The 21,278-nt window shown below is 41.5% G+C and overlaps 1 protein-coding gene across 4 annotated transcripts in view; it reads left to right on the forward strand.

Moving 5' to 3' along the window:
- Window positions 1–21,278, forward strand: part of CACNA2D3 (calcium voltage-gated channel auxiliary subunit alpha2delta 3) — a 938,743-nt gene that overhangs the window by 636,747 nt on the left and 280,718 nt on the right. For all 4 annotated transcript variants that reach the window (XM_050781062.1, XM_050781063.1, XM_050781066.1 and 1 more), the window contains one exon: window positions 4,236–4,369. In XM_050781062.1, coding sequence (XP_050637019.1) covers window positions 4,236–4,369 — 134 coding nt within the window. The remainder of the gene's footprint in view (window positions 1–4,235; window positions 4,370–21,278) is intronic.

The following is a 21,278-nucleotide window of genomic DNA, read 5'->3' on the forward strand; positions in this document are numbered from 1 at the left end:
TAAGCAAGTGAGAATCCAATGATGGATGAGTCCTCTGAAGGAACTGATGCAGGGTGAAGGGAGAGGAAGTGACTTCAGACAGGAATGTCAGGGAGGGCCTCTCTGAGCTGATCCCTGAGTGACAAAAAGGAACCAAACATGGAAAATGGGATAAAGGGTGTCCCAGGCGGAGGGCAGCAAGTGCACAGGCCCTGAGGGGGGGAACATGGTTGGCATGTGAGAGGCGGGGAAAGAAGGCCAGCAAGCCTGAACAGTGAGCAAGAGGGAGACAGCAGGGATGAGGTCACCCAGGTAGGTGGAGCCAATTCAGGGAGGATCTTGGAGGTCAGGGTAAGACATCTGGATTTTATTTTAACTCTAAATAGAAGCTATTGTAGGATTTCAACCAGGAAGATGATGATCTGCTGCGACCTTTTATACAATCTCTGATGGCTATGAGGAGGTTAGACAAGGAGGAGAGGGATTTGTGGGGAGACTCTTGTGGACTCTGGGTGAGAGATCATGGCATCTTGGAGTAGTGAAGCAGTGGAGATTGGGAAGTGAGTTTAGATCTATCTTAGAGATAGGATCAGAAGAACATGCTGGTGGATTACATATGGGGTGGGGTGAGGAAAGGATGGATATCGAGGATAATTATGTTTTGGCCTCTCTGGGCAGTGGTGCCATTTTCTGAGATGGGAATGACCAACTGGGAGAGGAATGGATTTGGGAAGGGAAGTCAGGAGTTGGCTTTGGATGAGTTCCGCCTGAGAATTCTGCTAGTTATCCCTGTAGAGGTGTCGGGTATACAGTTGACCATGGGTCTGTCACTCTGGAGACAGAAGTCAGCTTTCTGTAATCTCTCAGAACCTTGGCTGTGATAAGCAAGACCAAGTGGGGATGATTTCTCAGCCCTGTCCTTTTCCAAATGTATGGTTGTTTTTCCCCAACTCCTTCTCTATGCTAATGACCTGTCCCTCCTACCCTCCTCCTTAAATTCATCTTTCTTCCCTTGGCACTGTTTTGGAAAACCCAAGTCAGGGAGCTTTACTGCTGGCTTTGAGGATTAGATGTGAATACAGACAACCAAGAAGAACTCCTACAAGATGCTGTCTGGGCCCAGGAGCACAGGCGCCTAAACAGAATTATTTGACACTGCAAAATGCTCATCCCTGTATCCTAAAGGTCCAGAGCTATTGAGCTGTGTCCCCCTCCTTCAACATGGTAGCACCCCTCTTAGCTTGTCCTCTGTGTCAAGACCCTTTATGTAGAGCCCAAGATTTGCCTACTAAAGAAAAGGTGAAATATTTTATTTCTTGTCAAACGCTGAGTGCAGCCTCCATGCTTGGAGAGATGATAACTATGGGTGTGGTGTGTTCCCTGTCCTCTGGCAAACCTTTTTAAAACCTGTCCTTTCCAACCATGCCTCTAAGAGGAACCACATAGGAGCATTGCTAGAGCAGCATCCTAAATGGGTCTCCCTAACTATGGTGCCTGATGGCTGAGAGAGGTGAACATAGGCCCTGCTCCCAGGTCTCAAACTAGGACAGAAACTCACAGCCTATTCCTCTGGGGCCCTGTTTCCCCTGGGATGGGAAAGGCTCTGGCCCAGGCCAGGAGGGTGGGGCAGGCAGGAGTGACAATGCATGCTAATTAGCACTATGCAGAGCTGTCATCAGGAACCCAGAAGCCACATGGTCCCAACCTGGTTTGGGGTCGGCACACCAAATTCAAACCAGCTGGCCTTTGTTTAGAAATCCTCTGGGTGCGTCCCGACCCTTTCTGGACAACAGAAAGGCTGGTATTTCCTTATCCTGAGCCCTGTTTTAGTCACTAAGAGATTCTATAAACTCTGGAGCTAGTGCTGCGATGGAGCTGGCCTCAGAGGCACACATACTCTCTTTAATTTGTTTGGTGAGTAGAAGCTGGTATGAGCCTAAGATCCTTATTTACAGGCACGGGGAGGAAACAAGAATCTGTGTCCATCCCCTGCTTGAAATCCTTCCTGTCTACAGGATAAAGTCTAAACTCTTTCCCAAGTTCTGTGTGACAGTATTCCTGCCCATTTCTGTCATCTTATGTCATCCTGTCTCTACACTCTCTCTACCAACTCCACCAACTCCTTAACTCCAGCCATTCTGAGCTATTTTTAGTTCCTAGAAGGGGCCTGATTCTCTCTGATTCTGGGTCCTTATTTATACTCCTTGTTTTGCTGGACACTATCTTTAATCCCTCTTCCTTTGGCTAACTGGTCCTCATCCTTCAGGTTCCAGCTACACTGACCCTTGCTCAGGGTAACCACATTTGATTGGCTGTACCTGTTGTATGTTTTAGCTTAATGTTGAATGTACCATTTTGTAATTGTTTACTCAGAACTGCCAGGCCCCAGGGGGGCAGGGGTCTTGCTCACCTTGTTAATCGCTGCTTCTTCAATGCTAAACATCAAGAAAACCTTCAATCAATGTGTGAATGAAGGGCTCGCTCCAAGGGATCCAGGCCTGTGTTCAATTCACCCTTTCCCTTTTAACATCTCCTAACCCATAGCAAAGCAGATGTGACCCCGAACTCTTCATCAGTGCAGGAACATAGTAGTGCCCTGGAACTCAAGATCAAAATGGCGTCCCCAATCATAAGAGATCAATCAATGTGTGAATGAAGGGCTCGCTCCAAGGGATCCAGGCCTGTGTTCAATTCACCCTTTCCCTTTTAACATCTCCTAACCCATAGCAAAGCAGATGTGACCCCGAACTCTTCATCAGTGCAGGAACATAGTAGTGCCCTGGAACTCAAGATCAAAATGGCGTCCCCAATCATAAGAGAACAGCATGTTGAGAATGTTTCTGTTGCTTAGAAGTCATGTCTACCCGGCCGGGCGCGGTGGCTCACGCCTGTAATCCCAGCACTTTGGGAGGCCGAGGCGGGCAGATCACGAGGTCAGGAGACTGAGACCGTCCTAGCTAACACGGTGAAACCCCGTCTCTACTAAAAATACAAAACATTAGCTGAGCGTGGTGACGGGCGCCTGTAGTCCCAGCTACTCGGGAGGCGGAGGCAAAAGAATGGCGTGAACCCGGGAGGCAGAGATTGCAGTGAACCGAGATCGTGCCACTGCACTCCAGCCTGGGTGAGAGAGCAAGACTCCATCTCAAAAAAAAAAAAAAAAAAGAAAAGAAAAGAAATCATGTCTACCCAACATATATAAAAGGCAGCGCTGGGGACCACGTCATGATATGAGCTGAAATTTCAGCCTCAAACAAACAAAGGGCAAAATTCAGTAGAAGTAAAAGGGACAAATTAAGAGACTTACAAACCTAGACTCATCATCTGTATTTGCTACTTGATGCCTGAGAGAGCATAGGCAAAAAACATATCTCCATCTGTATCAGTCATCTTATCTTTAAAATGGGCACAGTCATCTGCACTTAAACTTGTTGTCACAAAGAAAAGGGACAACATTGATCAAGTGTTTAGCAAATTTCACGGCACTTAGCACTCAAAAATTATTCATAACTATTGTTATATTTATAAAAATGAAATAGCCTTTAATTTTTGTGGTTCATAGTTTTTCCCTTGGAAATAGACTCACAAAAGTGAAAAAATAAGGTTACAAAATGTCATGTAGAAAGGACTCTCATTTCTGCCAAGGAACACACACACACACACACACATACACACACACAGTGTGTGTAAACATATACTCTGTGTGTGTGTATATATATATGTATATATGAGGGAGGGTGGTGTGCATATAAAGTCTGGGAGGATATTCTCCAAAGAATTAACAGGAACTTCCTCTGGGAGATGAGTTTGTGGTTGATTTTAATTTTATTACGTTTGCTTGACTGTATTTTCTAACATGACCTTACTAGTCATAAAGTAGGTGATGGGGGAGAGGAACTAACATTGAAAAGAAAAATGGGAGAGAGGAGCTAACATTGAAAAGAAAAAAGAAAGAAACTAGAGACTGTCCTAGCTAACATGGTGAAACCCCGTCTCTACTAAAAATACAAAACATTAGCCAGGCGTGGTGATGGACGCCTGTAGTCCCAGCTACTCGGGAGGCTGAGACAGAAGAATGGCGTGAACCCGGGAGGCAGAGCTTGTATCAGTCATCTTATCTTTAAAATGGGCACAGTCATCTGCACTTAAACGTGTTGTCACAAAGAAAAGGGACAAGAAAGCGTGGCATATGCATACTCCCAGTTGCAGGTCTTTCGGTCTGTTACTAAATTTGGCCCTCCCTTGGGTTTTGGCAGGATTTTTTACTCAAATCTCCACCTTGGCTGATGTGCAGGAGAATGTCATGGAATACCTTCACGTGCTCAGCCGGCCCAAAGTCATCGACCAGGAGCATGATGTGGTGTGGACTGAAGCTTACATCGACAGCACTGTGAGTCCACGGGGCCCTGGAAAAGAGGCTGAGCTTTACCCCCATCCCTAAATTGTGTTAATTCTAGAACATAGCAACTGTATCACTCGTATTTTTTGGGTTCAGTGGCACTTTTCTTGATTGTATGTATAGTGTTGATCACCTTGACAAGCAAAGTTGGTGAATAATCATAATGTACTAGAAAGTATGACATATACTTCAGAAAGGTAGCTGGTCTGTGCAAAAGAAATCACGTTTTGCTTGTGTCTTTTCTAGTTACTTCTATGCTGCTTTTTCACATGTGTTCAAATTCTGTAAGTGTAGCAATGATTACAAGCATTCTTAGATTCTGTCCTCACCATATGTGAGCGCTAGTCCTGGCAATGAATCTTTGTGTCTCAATTGGGAATGTAACCAAAGCTCAGCTCTAATAATGAATTGGGGCCACCATGGAGGCTGCAGTTGCATTTTCTTCCCATGCATAAGTGAGAATATGCTTGAATGGTGGTTCAGTAGGCACTTGATTGTTGTTTGAACTCTGGCCATGGGCCCATTCTAAAGCCGAATTCTAAGCAGCAGATTCTGATGCCGAATTAGCTGAAAAGGAGGAGCTTTGCCAGTCATCAAGTAATGGCTCAATGGCCGGGTTTCTTATGTAATCTCAGGGTGATTTTTCATAGTGATAATGAGTCTGATGGGAGTGGTGTTTTTCATTTATTGATTGTAAATGTTCTTACAGGGCCTCTCTCCAGTCATTTTTGTTGGGATTAACATCACATTAATCACTGTAACCCAGACACAGCTGTCCTCCAGAGTGATCTCGATGGCTGTCATGGGTCAGCTTTTTTCTCCCTGGGCTCTCTCATTCCTGCTGCACTTCTGGCAGCTGCAGGCAAACTCAGGGCAGGAAAAGCATGTGGGAACTCATTTCAGGGGACACCATGACACAGGCCAGGCCACAGCAGCCTGCCCCGTCTCAGTCTTAAAGTATGCAATGCAGCCCTGGAAATACGAGTGTATCTCCTTGTCAAAAAGGGAGACTCCTTCCCCAGGAAAAGTCATCTTGAATAAAGATGGATGTTGATCTGAAAAGCCTTCTCCGATGCCGGGGAGACTGTGAGCTTTTATCAGCTTGAGTCTGTCCCCAGTTTGGTTTTAAATCATGGAAACAAAATGAGCTGCCCCATTTATGTTGGCACCGTATTAACAATAGCAACCATGGTGATAACTTCATCTCTTCTTATATGTTGTTGGGTAAGGCAGGAAAAATAGGAGTAAGGAGGAGGAGGAGTGTGGCTAGCTAGTATTAAAGTAACCAGATCACTCAGTGGTTTTGTGTACTACAAACCCCAAAGAGCCAGTTTGATCAGTCATTTTGTTTGTTTCATCAATTTAAAAAATATATAAGACACATTTTCTATAATTAAAACGTGGTAGTAGCACCTGGATAGACAGATCAGTAGAGTAGAAGGTCCAACAAAATCAACTACATATGGGGATATAATATATAATAGAGGTGACGTCTCAGATCAGTGGGGCTAAGATGGGCTTTGTAACAGATGCTTTTGGGAAAATCAGAGCCATTTAGAGAAAAGTAGAATTAGTTCAGTCTTCACATCATACCCAAGGAAGAAATCCAAGTGGATCAGACGTCTAAATTGTAAAACATGAAACCATTACAAGCACTAGAAGAAAACCTGGGTAAATGTCTTTGTGACCTGCATTCTGGGAAGACTTTCTAATAATGACTGCAAAATCTACAGGCAATAAGGAGAAAGATAAATAAGTTTGACTACTTAAAATAAGAATAACAACAAAAAAATTTTGTAAGCCAAAAACACATCATAAGCAAAGCCAAAAGACAAATGATAAAATAGGAGAAAATATTTGTGACATATAGCACACATGAAGAATTAATAATCTCCAATATATAAATAACTTTTTTAAATTGAGGAGAACCCCCCAAAATTGCTATAGGAACAAAATGAGCAAAAAAACTAACAATTCACAAAAAAGAATAAAAAATGGCTTTTAAACATAAGAAAAGATGTACAACTTCATAATAAGAAAAATGCAAATTAAACTATAATGAGATACCATTTCTCACCCATCAGAGTGGCAAAAACTAAAAGCTTAACCATGCACTCTGTTGGTGAGGCTATGGGAAAAGGGACAGTCTTATTCACTGATTGTGGGAATGCCAAATGGGGCAATCTCTATGGAGGTTAATTTGCATTTACCCTTTGACCCAGCAAACAGAATTCTAAGAATTCGACCCTGTAGATGAACCTCTAACAGCACAAAAATATATATGCACAAATTTGTTCATTGCAGAATAGCTTGTAATTTCAAAATATTGGAAGTTACTTCAATGCCCAAACATAAGAGATTGAATAGACTATGGTACCTACACCTAATGGAGTCAATATTAAAAACAAGAATGAGAATGACCTTTATTAGTTGATAGAGAGTGGTTTACAGAATATACTTCTAAGTAAAATGAGCAAAATCACATATAGCATACTACTTTTTGCAAGAATTATATATAGCATACTACCTTTTATATAAGAAATGCGAAAAGAAGATAGATGTGTAATTACTTATTTGACAAAAAAAAAAAAAAAAGCAAAAACAAGAAACAGAATAAACCACAAACCAACAGAACTGGTTACTAACAGAACTATCATTCCTTTCCCAAGCCATCTCCTCTGCACCACCTCCCACATCTTGTTAGCGTCCATTGGCAGACCTTTGTCCTACATCTTGTTAGGATGTGGGAGGTGGTACAGGGCTTGGGGAGAAAATGACATATCTCTGAGTATACCTTTTTGCACAGTTTTGACTTTTGAAAGCATATTAATGTTCTATGTATTCAAAAATTAAACAAGACTGGGGGAAAATTAAAAGTGAATTCAAACAGAAGAAAATGAATCCAATAATATTGCAAGTGAATAGCAAAATTTCTCAGAAAGGGAGGAAAAAAAGCTTTAGAATATAGTAGTACACACAATATTAAATTTTGAACACAATACTTTCATTATCTACCCCGCTATCTAGGGAGGAAAAAAGAACTGCAAATAAATTCTAAACTCCATTTGGTGTCATTTGTGGTAATATGGTTACAGCAATTCTGAATCTATTTTGTGAGTATGGTGGGATTGGGCAAATGTGTAAATGCTGAAGACAGGGGATCTGCCTATGGGATTAGACTTGATTGAAAAATCCCAACTCTGTCCTTCGAAAGGACCTACAAGCAGTGGTACCCAAGTAGCAATGAGCCCATCCAGTACCCAGATTCTGGCTTCTAAAAAACAGTCCCCACTAAGAGGAGCCAGGGACCCTTAGAGTAATTGCTTATTCTAGGGCTGCAGCAGAGAAGGTACCAAATAGTAATAATGATGATGACTATAATAATAAGAAGCCTGGCATATTTTGTACCAGAAACTAAGGAAGTGCTCAAAACAATAATGTGGTCATGTCAAAAGGACACAGGATCAGCATGAAGAGGCTCTCATTGGTCAAATCTGGGACAATTTGAACATCAAAATAAGGAATGACAATAATGGCTTGTAACTTGTTGAATAAAACAGAAATCCACAAGTCCTTATGGATAATAAATAACTAAACAAATCCCAAACAGATGAACCAGATAGGTAAGTAAGTGGGTGAGAAGGGTCCAGTGTACAATGGAGTGCTGACTGGTAAATGAGGAGGGAGTGATGGAGTTGGAAAATCACTATTTTGCAACCATTTTGGTAAAGACCAGTTAGGGCAAAGGTCTGTCAGTGGATGCTAAATCTAGGGGGAAAGTTTGATGATGAGCAGTGTATTTTTATGATCTCAAAATGCTTCCCTAGACTTTTCATTAGTCATGAGGGGGAAAAAGTAGCACCTGAACAGTGGGATACCATGTACACTGTCTTAGTATACTATATATTGGATGAATCTCAGCAACATCTTGAGTGGGCCCTCAAAATTAGCATCACCAATGGAGAAGCAGATGGACATTGTGTGCCTGCAGAGAAAGACACATCACACTCGTGTATTGTTTTGACCAGGGACACATAACCTGACGCTCACGGCAGATATAAGCTCATGAAGCAGATACAGCTTTGCATTAATACGATGTCTTGCTTTAGGTAATGTTCATCACTTAAATCGGTCGTTACATTAGATTTGCTAATTACATACAGATACAGGAAGTTAGAGGGAGAACCCATTGCTACTCAAGCTTTTGCACTAAAGAACTTTTGTGACCACAGAGCCAAAGTAGATGGTCTGGGGCAGATCTGGGTATGTAGTTATAGAGGAAAGTCTCTGAAGTCTTTTGCTTTATCTTAAACATTCGCATAAAATTTACATTCTGTGCCATAGTCATTCTTATTTACTTTAAAATAAAATAATATTTCAAGTGGCCCATTATTAAGTAAACTTTGTATGCCAAGATGACAAAGCTCATTTATTCTACTTCTTAAAGAACTTTTTGAGGTTCATAAAACTAAACCCACAGAATCAGGTTATCCCTAAAATGATAGCCAACATTGTTGCTCTGCTTCCCAAAGTTCTGTTGCTATATCTTTGCAAATTGCCCTGATAAATAGATCTCCTGGTAGAATGTTCTAAGGGTTCCTTCTCTTCGTGGTGTTGAGCAACCTGTCAGGCCAGGAGGGACACTGGGAAGTCTGTCTTCCTCTTTCTTAGGTCTGCTGGGTGAAGAGAAGGCAGCTGCTGCTTCAACAGGTACCTCTTACCAGGAAGCAGCAGTTTCTTCCAGCTCTTCATCTGGACCTGGATTCTGCCAGGACACAAACAAACAACCACCACCAAAAAAACCCCATCATTTATATGGGATCAAAATATGATTCATATGGTGAACTCGTCTGCAGAGTCTAAATTCTGAGATGCTCACCAACTTTGGAACCACCCAGAAGATCAAAGGGGAGATGAGCAATTTTGAATTCATGACTGTCCTGACACATCCAGGACAGTTCCAAGCCAGCATTACCCTAAGGTGACCCAGCTTGCAGTAATGAAAGAGACTAGACTCCAGGAGCACTTGGCATTAGGGCTGGTGATTGACTCCATTTTAGTAACCTGATGTTTTGTTGGTATTGGTAGCTCTGGAATTTTTTATTATTATTATTTAAGCATAGTTATCATCTACCTTAGTTTATTTACTAAGGGCACTGAATTTAGATTAGAACAACATCCCAGGTTTGAGTTGCATGCCTTCTCCATATTCGCTCTGTGACTTTCAGCCAGTTACTTAGCCTCTTTAAGTCTGGTTTTCCTCATTTCTAAGATAAGAATACGACCTGCCTTCCAGGGTTCACTCTAAGGATTAAATGTCTATGCATGGTGTGAATGCAGTAAATACTATTTATTGTCATTTCCCAATTTTAGGAAACCTAGTGTGAGTGTATTTCCCGGGCTGAGGGAAGTTTTAAAAAATACTGGATTCTCCTTTCTTTGAGCTGGGTCTCACATAGTAACTACAACATGATTGATACCATATTCATAATAGAACTTGGTAGTTAAGTCTGATGAGTATCTTGGAAAACGTTGTTTGTTTAAAGATACTCTTTAATTCTTTGGAATTCATTTGGCTGTAATTATGTGCTATGAGCCAGGCACTAATGTCTGGGGGTTGGTGCCTGGGTCAGTGTCCCCAGAAAACATGCAAAACCTTTCACCCCTAACACCCTTACTGAGGAGAGCCCTTGCTGAATTACACAAGGAAAGGGAAATATGGTAGCAGCCCTCTTCACCCTTTGCCCATTTGCCCCAAAAATACTTGCTGCCGACAGTTGTGGCTGCAGCGGGTAACCTGAGATAACTTTGCCAAGAAGTATCTCACTTTTATTATCATTTTTCTATAAATATTCTATAAGGAGAATGATGTCTTCTGTTTCCCAAAACATTCTGTTTTTAGTAGTGGTATTTACATTTACAAAATATAGTAATTCTTGATCGCTAAAAATGTCAAATCCTAGAGAATATTGCATTCCTACACATGATGTTAACATCATTCTCAAACAGTTGTTGGCCGAAGATTCATTTGATGAATCTGATTTTTCCAGAATAAGCGATTCTGATGATTCAGACAATTCTGATGTTAGTTCTGTTTTAGAAATAATTCCAAGAACAGTTTTTATATTTTATTTTCACATTGAAAATCAGTCAGATTTGCCTCAACCTCAAAAACCGTGTTTATGCAAAATTAAATTAGTGCTGGCAGCGAGCTATACTTTTTTTTTTTTCTAAACGGAAAAAGGGTTAACTGGCCACAGTTTAAACTGGCTCAGTGTCAGTTAAGCACCCTTGGCAATGCAACCATTTGTGCATGTCGCCCATAGCACCCTGGACACATGATCTGGAAGGCCATTCTGGTGCACGAAGCATATGTCTGTTCCCCATGCCTGAGTTGCAAAAGCTTACTTGAAGTCAGTTGTCTTCATTCCCAAACCTATTGATGCCAGTGGTAATTTTATCATAATTGTATAAATGAATTAAATATTAGTTAAACCAACACATTTTAAGTATGAAAAGAAAGTCATTGCTTCTATGAATCTGTAAATGAATGCCTTGGAAAGACTCTAAAGAAAGTTGCTAAAAAATTACCACTGTGTTGAATATGGGCAAAGCAACCATAAAAAACCAAGGAGGAAAAAAACATCTTCCCTGCATTCAGAGAAAATTGATACTTAATTTTTCTTTCTTTCTTTCTATAGGGTAATTTTCCTTGATTTGTTTGTGTCATCCTTGGTTGATGTGGTGGATCTCAGGGCTGGGTTAGTGTCTGCTTTTTGTCTTGTTGTCTCTTAGTGGCCTCGGGCAGCTGTGTACTCCAAGAAGGAGAACAGATCTTTCCAGACACAGAGAGGGGCCGCTAATTGGTGTGTGAGCAGCTGTGATTTCCAGCTAGAAACAACCAACGCACTCCCGTTATGTGGGTCAGCATTGCCTGTATGGCTCTGCTAGTTCTCTACTGCCCTTTAACAAATCAGCACAGACTCAGTGGCTTTAAACAACACAAGTGTATCATCTCCAGGTTGCCATGGATCAAAAGTCTCAGCGCAAGTTAGGTGGATCCTTAGCTCAGGCACTCACAAGGCTGCAAGGAAGTGCTAGCTGCACTGCAGGTCTCATCTGCAACTCAGGGGCCTCCCCCAAGCTCATTCAGCTTGTTGGCAGAATTCAGTTCTGTGCCCTCATAGGACTGAGTTCCCATTTTCTTGCTTGCTGTCAGCTGGGGACCACTCCCAGCTCCCAGAGGCCACCCAAAGTTCCTTGCCACGTGGCCCCTGTAGGCTGTCACACAATGCTGTTTGTTTTCCTCCAGCCCAGCAAAAACACATCTCTCCGATGCTTCACCTTCCCTTAAAAGCTTCTTCCATTAAGTCAGGCTGACTCAGGATCATTTCTTTTTAAATTAACTCCAAGTCAATTGATTAGTAATCTAATTATATCAGGGATATCCCATCAGCTTACACTCAAGGAAAGGGAATTTGATGGGGCATGTACTTGGGGCAGAAATCTTGGGGGCTATTTTTGAATCTTGCCTACCCCAATAGCCTGTGTTCATGCGGTCTGGTCTGAGAGGGAAAGATAATGCTGGAAGAATATGCAACCATATCTCCTGCAAACTGTCAAGAGAAGGTTTTAGGATAGCTATGTCCATTCTTCATCATAACATTTCTACTTAGCACTGATGTTTCCCAGAGGAGCCTGGTTCTCTTTGTTATATTGCAGTCTGAAAGGAGCTATGATTCCTTTAGGAATCAGAAGACCTGTGACCCTGCTGATATATATTATTTCTACTAAATACTAAGGAAGTAGGTAAGTATTTGTTGACTATCTAGTACGTTTGGACACTTGTACCCAAAAGATGGCTTAATGTGGTCTGACTCTTCTTTCTCTGTAATTATCTGGGTAGTTAAGGAAAAGGAATTCCTCTTTGCTTGACTCATCAGTTTTTGTGGCTGAAAACTCAGCAACAATAAATATAATTATAAAACTGATTTAATGCTTAAATAAATAGCTTAAAAATGACCCATGAGTATGGTGCTTTCCCTATTATACATTGATTCATAGTTTAGGTTCTGGACAAGTTCAAGATAAAAGTTTAACTGTGAACAGAAGCTGAGTTTGGGTTCTTGCACATGAGAGCCAGCCATTGCATTTAACCAATTCTAGAATCAGAAACTGACAAAACTTCCTTTCAGGGCCCATTCTCCCTGCTTGTTGCTACCAGTCTGATTAAATATTCTGTTTCCTGCTTGGCTGTTCTGTTCAATTTGTTTTCCTGGTGAAACCCAAATAAATGACTTAATGTTAACAACATTAATTATGTTTAATCTAATAAGATCTCATGTATTAATTGACAAAACAGCAAACACCAGAATTCTGAAATTCATAGGCCTCTCATCTGAATACAAGTCATGCATAGTCATTATCTCTTAGGTGCAGAGCAAAAAGTCATTAACAATGGAATTTGTTCCATTTTAAAAGCAAATGACTTGTGCTTTGGAGTTGGGTCTTAATCAGCTTGGGAATGCTATTCAACTTGCTGTGCAGGGTAGAACCAGTATCAAATCAAGGAAGCATCAGCATTCCTGATCAGCCCCTCCAGGGGAGTTTACACAGACCACAGTGACACGCAGAAGGGAAGCAAAGAAATGTTTTAGAAACAGTGGGAATGTGACCATTTAAAATAATGAGAATTCATTATCAAGCCCTCTTGCCCCTCCCATTTGCTGGTAATGCAATTCAGTAGGCAATTTGTAGGAACTTTTCAAACCAATTTAGTTGCATTTGCAAATTGGACCTGTATCCCTCCTCCTCACCCCCCACTAAGTTCAACTTGGAGAAAACACTTTGCATTTGATAAATAGCACATTTGTTTCAGTTTCCCATCTAGGAATGGCACCTAGGCCATTTAGGAGTCGTTTGGGTGATTACTTTAAGCTCTTACTCTTACTCTTACTGCCTAGAAGCAATTAAACAGGGTCAAAGCCATACTAAGGATGTTGTTGGGCTTGGAAATGGAATTTACAGTATTTTTCCAAGACACTGCTGCATATCAAAGAAGTTCAAATCGTCAAAACAAAGAGACACATGTAAAGAGAAACATAAACCATCCTGCTGGGTTGTGGAACAGAGAATGCCATCTGCATTACATGGCAAGGAGGAAACTGATTATGTTGGGACCTCTATTTCATAGCAGATGGGTTCATTAAATTTAATAGCCTCCAGAGCCTTTAGAAACCGTGTTAAAAACATGTGGAGCATGCTGTGACACTTCACTTCTGGCCCCACAGTCATTATAACTCTGGCACAGACTATAAATATTACGGTACTTTATTTCCATTGAAACAGATTACTATTATGAGTATTTTTTCCAGGAGATGTTAAAAATATGAGTGTATTCCTGATTTTTGGTACCACTTATATCCATCCAAATATTTTCCTCTTCCATTTGATTCTAGAGTTTTCTATTAAACAAATTTTTTTTCTGAGCTCAACCTTGTTTTTTATTTTGAGTTGGTATTATAAAACTATGAATTGATTATATAAAAATATTAACTTCAGAAAAGATGTCGTAACACTCCATATGTATGACTGTCAACTAGTAGAAAAGCTTAGGGCTAAAAATGAAAATGATTTCTAGATTTCAGGTGTTTATTGTTGTTTCTACTTTTATGGATTAATGATTTGCATCTGTCTGTAATGAAAGAACAGCCGATATCCTCTGCCATATACAAATGGATAAGAGCATCTAGCCTGAATAATCATACAGCATGATAGATTATTCAGCACTCTTTGTTTACAAGTCACAGCTTCCAGTACAAAGTGGCAGTGGTCAAAAAGGCAATTTGATGATTCTTGGAACCAGGATGTCTATGCAGTTCTGTCTTGAGGCGTGACTAGATTCAGGGGTTGTATTGGTTTCATCTCACATTGCTATTAATATAAATAACTACCCGAGACTGAGACTGGATAATTTATAAAGAAAAGAGGTTTAATTGACTCAGGTTCCAGAAAGCATAGCTTGTATAGAAAGCATGGCTGAGGAGGCCTCAGGAAACTTAGTCATGGGGGAAGGCAAAGGGAAAGCAGACATATCCTACATGGCTGGAGCAGAGGAAGAGAGAGAGTGGGGAGGTGCTACACACTTTTAACCAATCAGATCTCGTGAGCACTCACTCACTGTCAGGAGAACAGCAAGGGGGGATGTCAGTCACCTCCCAGCAGGGCCCCTTCTCCAACATTGGGGGTTACAATTTGACACAAGATTTGGGCGGGTACATAGACCCAAACTGTATTATTTTGACTTGCTCTTTGACTCTTTTTTTTTTTTTTTTTTTTTAGTGGAGTCTCACTGTCACCCAGGCTGGAGTGTAATGGCACAATCTTGGCTCACTGCAACCTCTGCCTCCTGGGTTCAAGTGATTCTCCTGCCTCAGCCTCCTGAGTAGCTGGAATTGCAGGTGCCTGCCACCACACCTGGCTAACTTTTTGTATTTTTGGTAGAGACAGGGTTTCACCATATTGGCCAGGCTGGTCTCGAACTCCTGACCTTGTGATCTGCCTGCCTCAGCCTCCCAAAGTACTGGGATTACAGGTGTGAGCCACTGCTCCCGGCCACTGTTCCTTGACTCTTATTGGCTTAATTCCCAGACAGGATTGCTCTACATGGTGCCAAAAATGGCTCTACTGTTTTTGGTATCTAACATAATGTTAACTTTCATTACGTTTATAACCCTTAATTTGTTTGCCTTTCAGCATTTATATTGAGCTTATGATAGATAGGCCTGTTTGAGTCACAGCCAAACATTGAGAGATAAGATGGACCTTTGACTTAATGGCCTGAATCTCATGGAGTGAGGAGAAATCAATCCAAAAGGAAACTGATCCTGGGAAGACTGAGAGGTACCAGAGTCCTGCACAGAACTTGTTGGTAGAATCTGAAACCAGTCCATGTCTAAGATCATGTACCATATCAGCAGGGTATTAATTATGATACCATATTGTTAAGCTACAGAGCCCTTTAGTTAAATGTCTTTGTGGACCCTTTCATATAAAGCACATAGAAGCAGAGGTCCTCTGGTAGGCATTGGGAAATGCAGACAGGAAGCCCAGTTGCTTGGCCATATCCCAGGGAGGCTCTGAAGCATTGTTTTCATCTTTCCTGGCACTGCAGAGCCTAGGTAGTATTCTAAGTAATCAGGTGTCAACCTCTAAGAATAGTAGTATAGGATTCTCTGCTTGTGGATTCTCTGTTGTACCCTTAAGTTTACAACAGAGTGCTGGGTTGAGTCCAGTTAGGAAAGATGGCTGTGGGAATTGGGAGGTTGTGTCTGTATTCAAAGATCAAATTGAGGAAGTTATTATAGTAATATGACTATATTATCATATTTTGGCCTTATTGTTCTTCATCACTTCTGATGATCAAACACTGGCTCATTGTACTTCTGTCACCTCTTAGAAAGCATTGGCTCTAGGCAAGAGAACCCACTAAAGCTGGGAGAAATTTACTGGATGGCTCAGGGGCAGCCCCAGGAGGGACAAGGACCATCAAGAGCAAGAAGCCACCAAGAACAAATGACTACTCTTTCTGTTCTTTCTTCCTTCTTCCTTTGTGCTTTCTTCATGTCCCTCCTACCTGCCGCCCCCAAATCATGGGTGAAACATGGTCTCCTGGTCTCCTCCAAGTCCTGACTTTACATAATGCCCCAGTTTAAATCCAACAGGGATGAAATCAGTGTGTGTATGTATCTGTATCTGAGTTTACATTTCTTAGCGAATTATATACACAACTCACTCTAGCCCTTGATTCCATTGAGGTCAGATGTCCATCATTTATACAATCAGTTATGGCCCAGAAGGCCAAGGGATAGAAACAGATCAGCCAGGGCTATGGATAACATTTTCTAAGAAGGAGGTCTGGAGGCTGGCTGCAGTGGCTTATACGTGTAATTCCAGCACTTAGAGAGGCTTAGGCAGGAGAATTGCTTGAGCCTAGGAGTTGGAGATGAGCCTGGGCAACATAGTGAGACACCCCATCGCTATAAAAAATAAATTGAAGAAATCAATCAGGCACAGTGGAATGTGCCTGTGGTCCCAGCTACTCGGAAGGCTGAGGTGGGAGGATCACTTGAGCCCCAGAGATCAAGGCTGCAGTGAGCCATGACTGCACCGCTGCACTCTAGCCTGGGCAACAGAGTGAGACCCTGTCTCCAATTTAAAAACAAAACAAAACAGCAACCAAACAAAAACAAAACAGCAAAACAAAACAAAATAGTAACAACAACAAAAGAGGCCTGGATAGGAGGAAATGCCTAGAGTCTGAAGGAGTTGGCGTTTCTAGACCTCTGTCTTTCTGTCTTGAGGTTTCTGTAAGTTACAGCCTAGCTGGGCTCTGATCCTAACTCCCAGGAGTTGGTCTTCTTTCCTGTTCTCTGAGCCCCAGGCTCACATCCTCCTTTCAGCCCCAGTGGACCCAAGTGTCCCTGCAGCCTCCCCCTGGCCCCACATCCTGGAGGATGCTGCCCTTCCTCCATACACTATCCCTGCTGTGTGGGTGGTGGGAAGCCCCCTCCCTTGTGCCTTCTGAGAGCTGAGGAAGATATTTTGGCCAACACAACCAAATTTGTACTGCTTTTCCTCCACTTCGTGGCCCAGATATTTGGGTAACTTAAGTTCTCAGAGCTGATTCTCATGCTTTGACATGGTTTAGACTAAAATGAACACATTCCTCTTATTACCAGCATGAAGAACAATTAAAATAATCCCAGAGAATCAGCCTGTGGTTTGATATCAGCTGCCAGTTTCTCTTCTGTTACTGTACACAGGATTTTCTCCATGCGGAAGGTTTCATTCTTTCACCTTTACTCCATAAGAATCAGTGTGCCAAATATAAATGTATTGTCTGTGAGGCCGTGGCACAAAGACACCATAGGGAAGAACATTTCACCTGACTTGGCCTCTTAGCCTGCTTCTATTTAAAAGTAGAAGAGAATCACTCTTGCCTCCCCTGTTTTCATGACCTTTCACACCCACTTGTGAGTGAGGTGGCCATTGAGGGCTCCTCCTAACCTTACTCTGTTGGTGACACATGCTCTTATTAGATGTACAGAGCAGACATGACTCAATCTGTCTCTCAGTGCAAGGTCCTTAGGGGAAATTTCTCTCTTGTTCTGAACAAAGAAAGGAAAAGCAAAGCCAGTAGTTTATTCAGGCAAAAGGAACATGGTTTTAAATCAATTTTCATTTTGTTTAATCTAAAAATCTGGAACATCAACATCTTTTCTGGTTGATAGAAACAACTATTAAACACTCTTGTCATTGATTTCTCTTCTGAAGTGATCAAATTAAAGGCAGCCCAAGATGAAGCAAGGCTGGAGTACTCATCCTACAGTCTGTTTCTCTGTCACTTAGCCAACTGTGCAAGGAGCAGTTGTTTCCATGGAAAGATCCTTCCTTTGAGGAACATGGGGTTCAATGGACCCTCATGGTATTCCAATAGCAGGGACCAGTGGGAAACACTGTCCACACACTTTATGAGGGCAGGGACATCTTGAGACCACATTAGATGACTTTTTCTGTCTGCCTCTGGAAAATATTTGAAGACCCAATTTGAAAAGGTTTAATAAATAATTGAGTTATTGTAATTGTCAACTAATAAGTTAGAGAATCTAAAGGCTCACTGCTGGCTTAAGTAGGATCACCACTGGCTTAAAACCCTCCAGGGGAGCCTAAATTCAAAGCATTTGAAGCCCTTGATGACCTGACTCCAGTGAACGTCTCAGTCTTCTCTTTCAACATGGTGGAAGACAAAGGGGAAACACGCACATCCTACATGGCTGGAGCAGGAGCAAGAGAGAGAGTGGGGAGGTGCTACACATTTTTAAACAACCAGATCTCGTGAGCACTCACTCACTGTCAGGAGAACAGCAAGAGGGGACGTCTGCACCCATGATCCAATCACCTTCCAGTAGGCCCCTTCTCCAACATTGGAGGTTACAACTTGAATGAGGCCTTTCCCCATTGCGTGCCCCCAGCCAGCCTTACCCTACTCACACATTTATAGTCTCTAGAACCAACCCTGTATTCTCTCACACCTAGACCACTGCATCTGCTGTTCTCTCTGCAGGAAGTGGCCTCTTCCTCCCACACCATTCAGAAGCCTCTGGGTTTATCCTTTGTCTCAGTTTCATCATCTCCTCTGACCTCCTTGGATGAACCTCCAGTCTAGAGTGGGGCATTGATGGCATGTTTCCAAAGCATGTAGCACCATCCTAGAACTTCTTGTACTATTATATTAAGAAGTCCAAATTAACTTTTTCCCACTGAACTTTAAATTCCTTGAGGAGAGAGATGGTGTCTGGTTCACTGTCGCATCCTCGGTATATGATGAGACACTTAGTAGGTATATGTATAGAATCAGGTGTATAAATCTCATAGACTCAGAGATCCAAAGGTTGGAGGGCATGTGAAAATATCTACATTTGATAGCTGTTAGATAAGAATGGCATCATCTCCAACATTTCACTCAGCATGTAGCATCCTTGGCATCATCTCCAACATTTCACTCAGCATGTAGCATCCTTGCTCAAGGCCATCTTCATTAGGCATATGATGATTGGATGCATCTTCACCATGGGACTGGGCTTCTCTGTCAGGTACCCAGCACCACCAATCCGACAAAGATTTTGCCACATTCATCAAAAAGGTCTGAATTCATGTGTTCATGGTTTGAGGAGCTAGGATAATGGTCTTCTGACATATCAGCTCTGTCATTATTAAGATAAAATTGATGTTACTTTTGTCCACTGTTATAACAGAAGGGCTTTTTTTTTTCTTTTTTAGACAGAGTCTCCTTCTGTTGCCCAGGCTGGAGTTCAGTGGCACAATCTCAGCTCACTGCAACCTCCACCTCCCAGGTTCAAGTGATTCTCCTGCCTCAGCCTCCCAAGTAGTTGGGACTGCAAGGCATGTGCCACTACACCCAGCTAATTTTTGTATTTTTAGTAAAGATGAGCTTTCACCATGTTCAACAGGCTGGTCTTGAACTCCTCACCTTAGGTGATCCACCCACCTTGTCCTCCCAAAGTGCTGGGATTACAGGTGTTAGCCACCACGCCTGGCCCAGAATGGAATTTTTGAACAAGATTTTGGCAAGATCGGAATCAAATCTGGCTGTCGAGTATATAATGGGCATTCAAGAAATCCTTGAAAATAATCCCTTACAGTTGTGCTTTTAATGTGCTTTTTTCTGTATTTCCCCCAAGTTCTTACCATGGTCAATAATGCCTCACCATTTCTGGCCATTCTCCCTCACTCTCAGAACATCAGCTGTGCTGGTCACTTTTTAGTTGCCTGAACAACCCAAACTTTCTTCCTCCCCTGGGCTTTTGAACATTCTTCTCCTTCTGAACTGGAAAGACTGCCCTGCTGCTCTGCTCCTCTACTGGGGAATAGGCTTTTTCCCATGTTTCTTGTCTCAGCTAAAATGTGTCCATTGCCTTTCCATCTCAGGTCCCCTATAGGTTTTCTTCATAGAAATTATTATCTTCTAGAATTATCTTAATTAGGTGCTTTGAATTTTCCTTCTCTTTAAAAATTCTTGTTTTGTCTATCTCATGAACAGTAACATAAGGACCAGGGCAGTCTATGGTGTGTCTCTATAACCTGATACTGTGCCTAGCACAGAGTAAGTACCCAGGATGAATTCAGAGAGGCTAAGTGGCTTGTTCTCAGTCCTACCACCAGTCTTCACTGTGCACTACAGTTTGTTTGTTTCTGCCTGTCTACACTATACTTTTCCTAAAATGGTACAATGAGACCCCAATAATTACAGAAGAAACAATATAAAGAATATTGCTACAACATGGATGGTGGTACTAAGAGAGAGTCTAAAATATTGTCTCCAAAATGCATGTGTCATATTTATCTTTCCTTTTGAAAACCTAGCTGAAAGATCAAGTTTAGGTCTGAAGCAACTGGTTTTTATGGATGCCACCTTCATCTAAGCAGCAGTTACTGATTTTGAAGGAAGAACAGGGACATTTGGGGGAAGAACAAGATTTCTGCAGTGCTCCTTTTCTGTGCATGTTGCTAAATGCAATATGTTGGGGAGAGGGTTGATTGCTTAAGGCATATTGTTTACACTGTATTACTTGGGTCTGATGGAAAAGTTCCTAACAGTGGTTTTCTTGCTAAAAATATGGTTTATGGGGGAAGTGTGGAATGTGATTTTTTGGTGGGACATCATCATGATTTAGGTGGACTCCAGAGAAACTTGATATTGGGAGAGGCCAGGAAAAATATGCAGGTCCATGAAGCTTCTTTAGCATTAGCCCTCAGTTCTTCATCATATTGTCAATGCTCTCTGCTTTTAATTACAATCCTTATTCAAGCCAAGCTAATTGCTCTGGGCCAGACTGGAAAGGAAAATTCCCAGAAAGCCTGATATCTTGATAGAATGGTAGTGAGTTTCCTGAAGAAGATGCTAAGCAATCCTTAATGAATTAGCATTTCAACTTTTGTAACAGTATACTAAAGGAATGGGGGGTTGGAATCATAGATTTTTGACAGCTGTTTGCCATCATAGCACTTGACAATCTGCTTCTTATTTAGTTTTCTGGTATGTAAAAGCATGAAATTCTCAAGAAGTATTGATCACTGTATGACAATACATATATAACAAAACTGTATTGTATTGAAAAAACTTTCTTTTTAAAATGATTTTACTATTTGGTTACTAAAATGTGTAGGTCTTTGTATTTAGAAAATGTGGTTTTGTTAAACATAAGTTATTTAAAGGTTAAAATAATCTTAATTTTAACTATTAATGGTATTAAGAACAGATTTGCAAGCAAGTACAACTGAATGCAAACAGGAAGAAACTTGGAAAAGAAGATTAGTG

Source organism: Macaca thibetana, chromosome 2, assembly GCF_024542745.1.
Source record: "Macaca thibetana thibetana isolate TM-01 chromosome 2, ASM2454274v1, whole genome shotgun sequence".
NCBI classification, from domain to species: Eukaryota; Metazoa; Chordata; class Mammalia; order Primates; family Cercopithecidae; genus Macaca; species Macaca thibetana.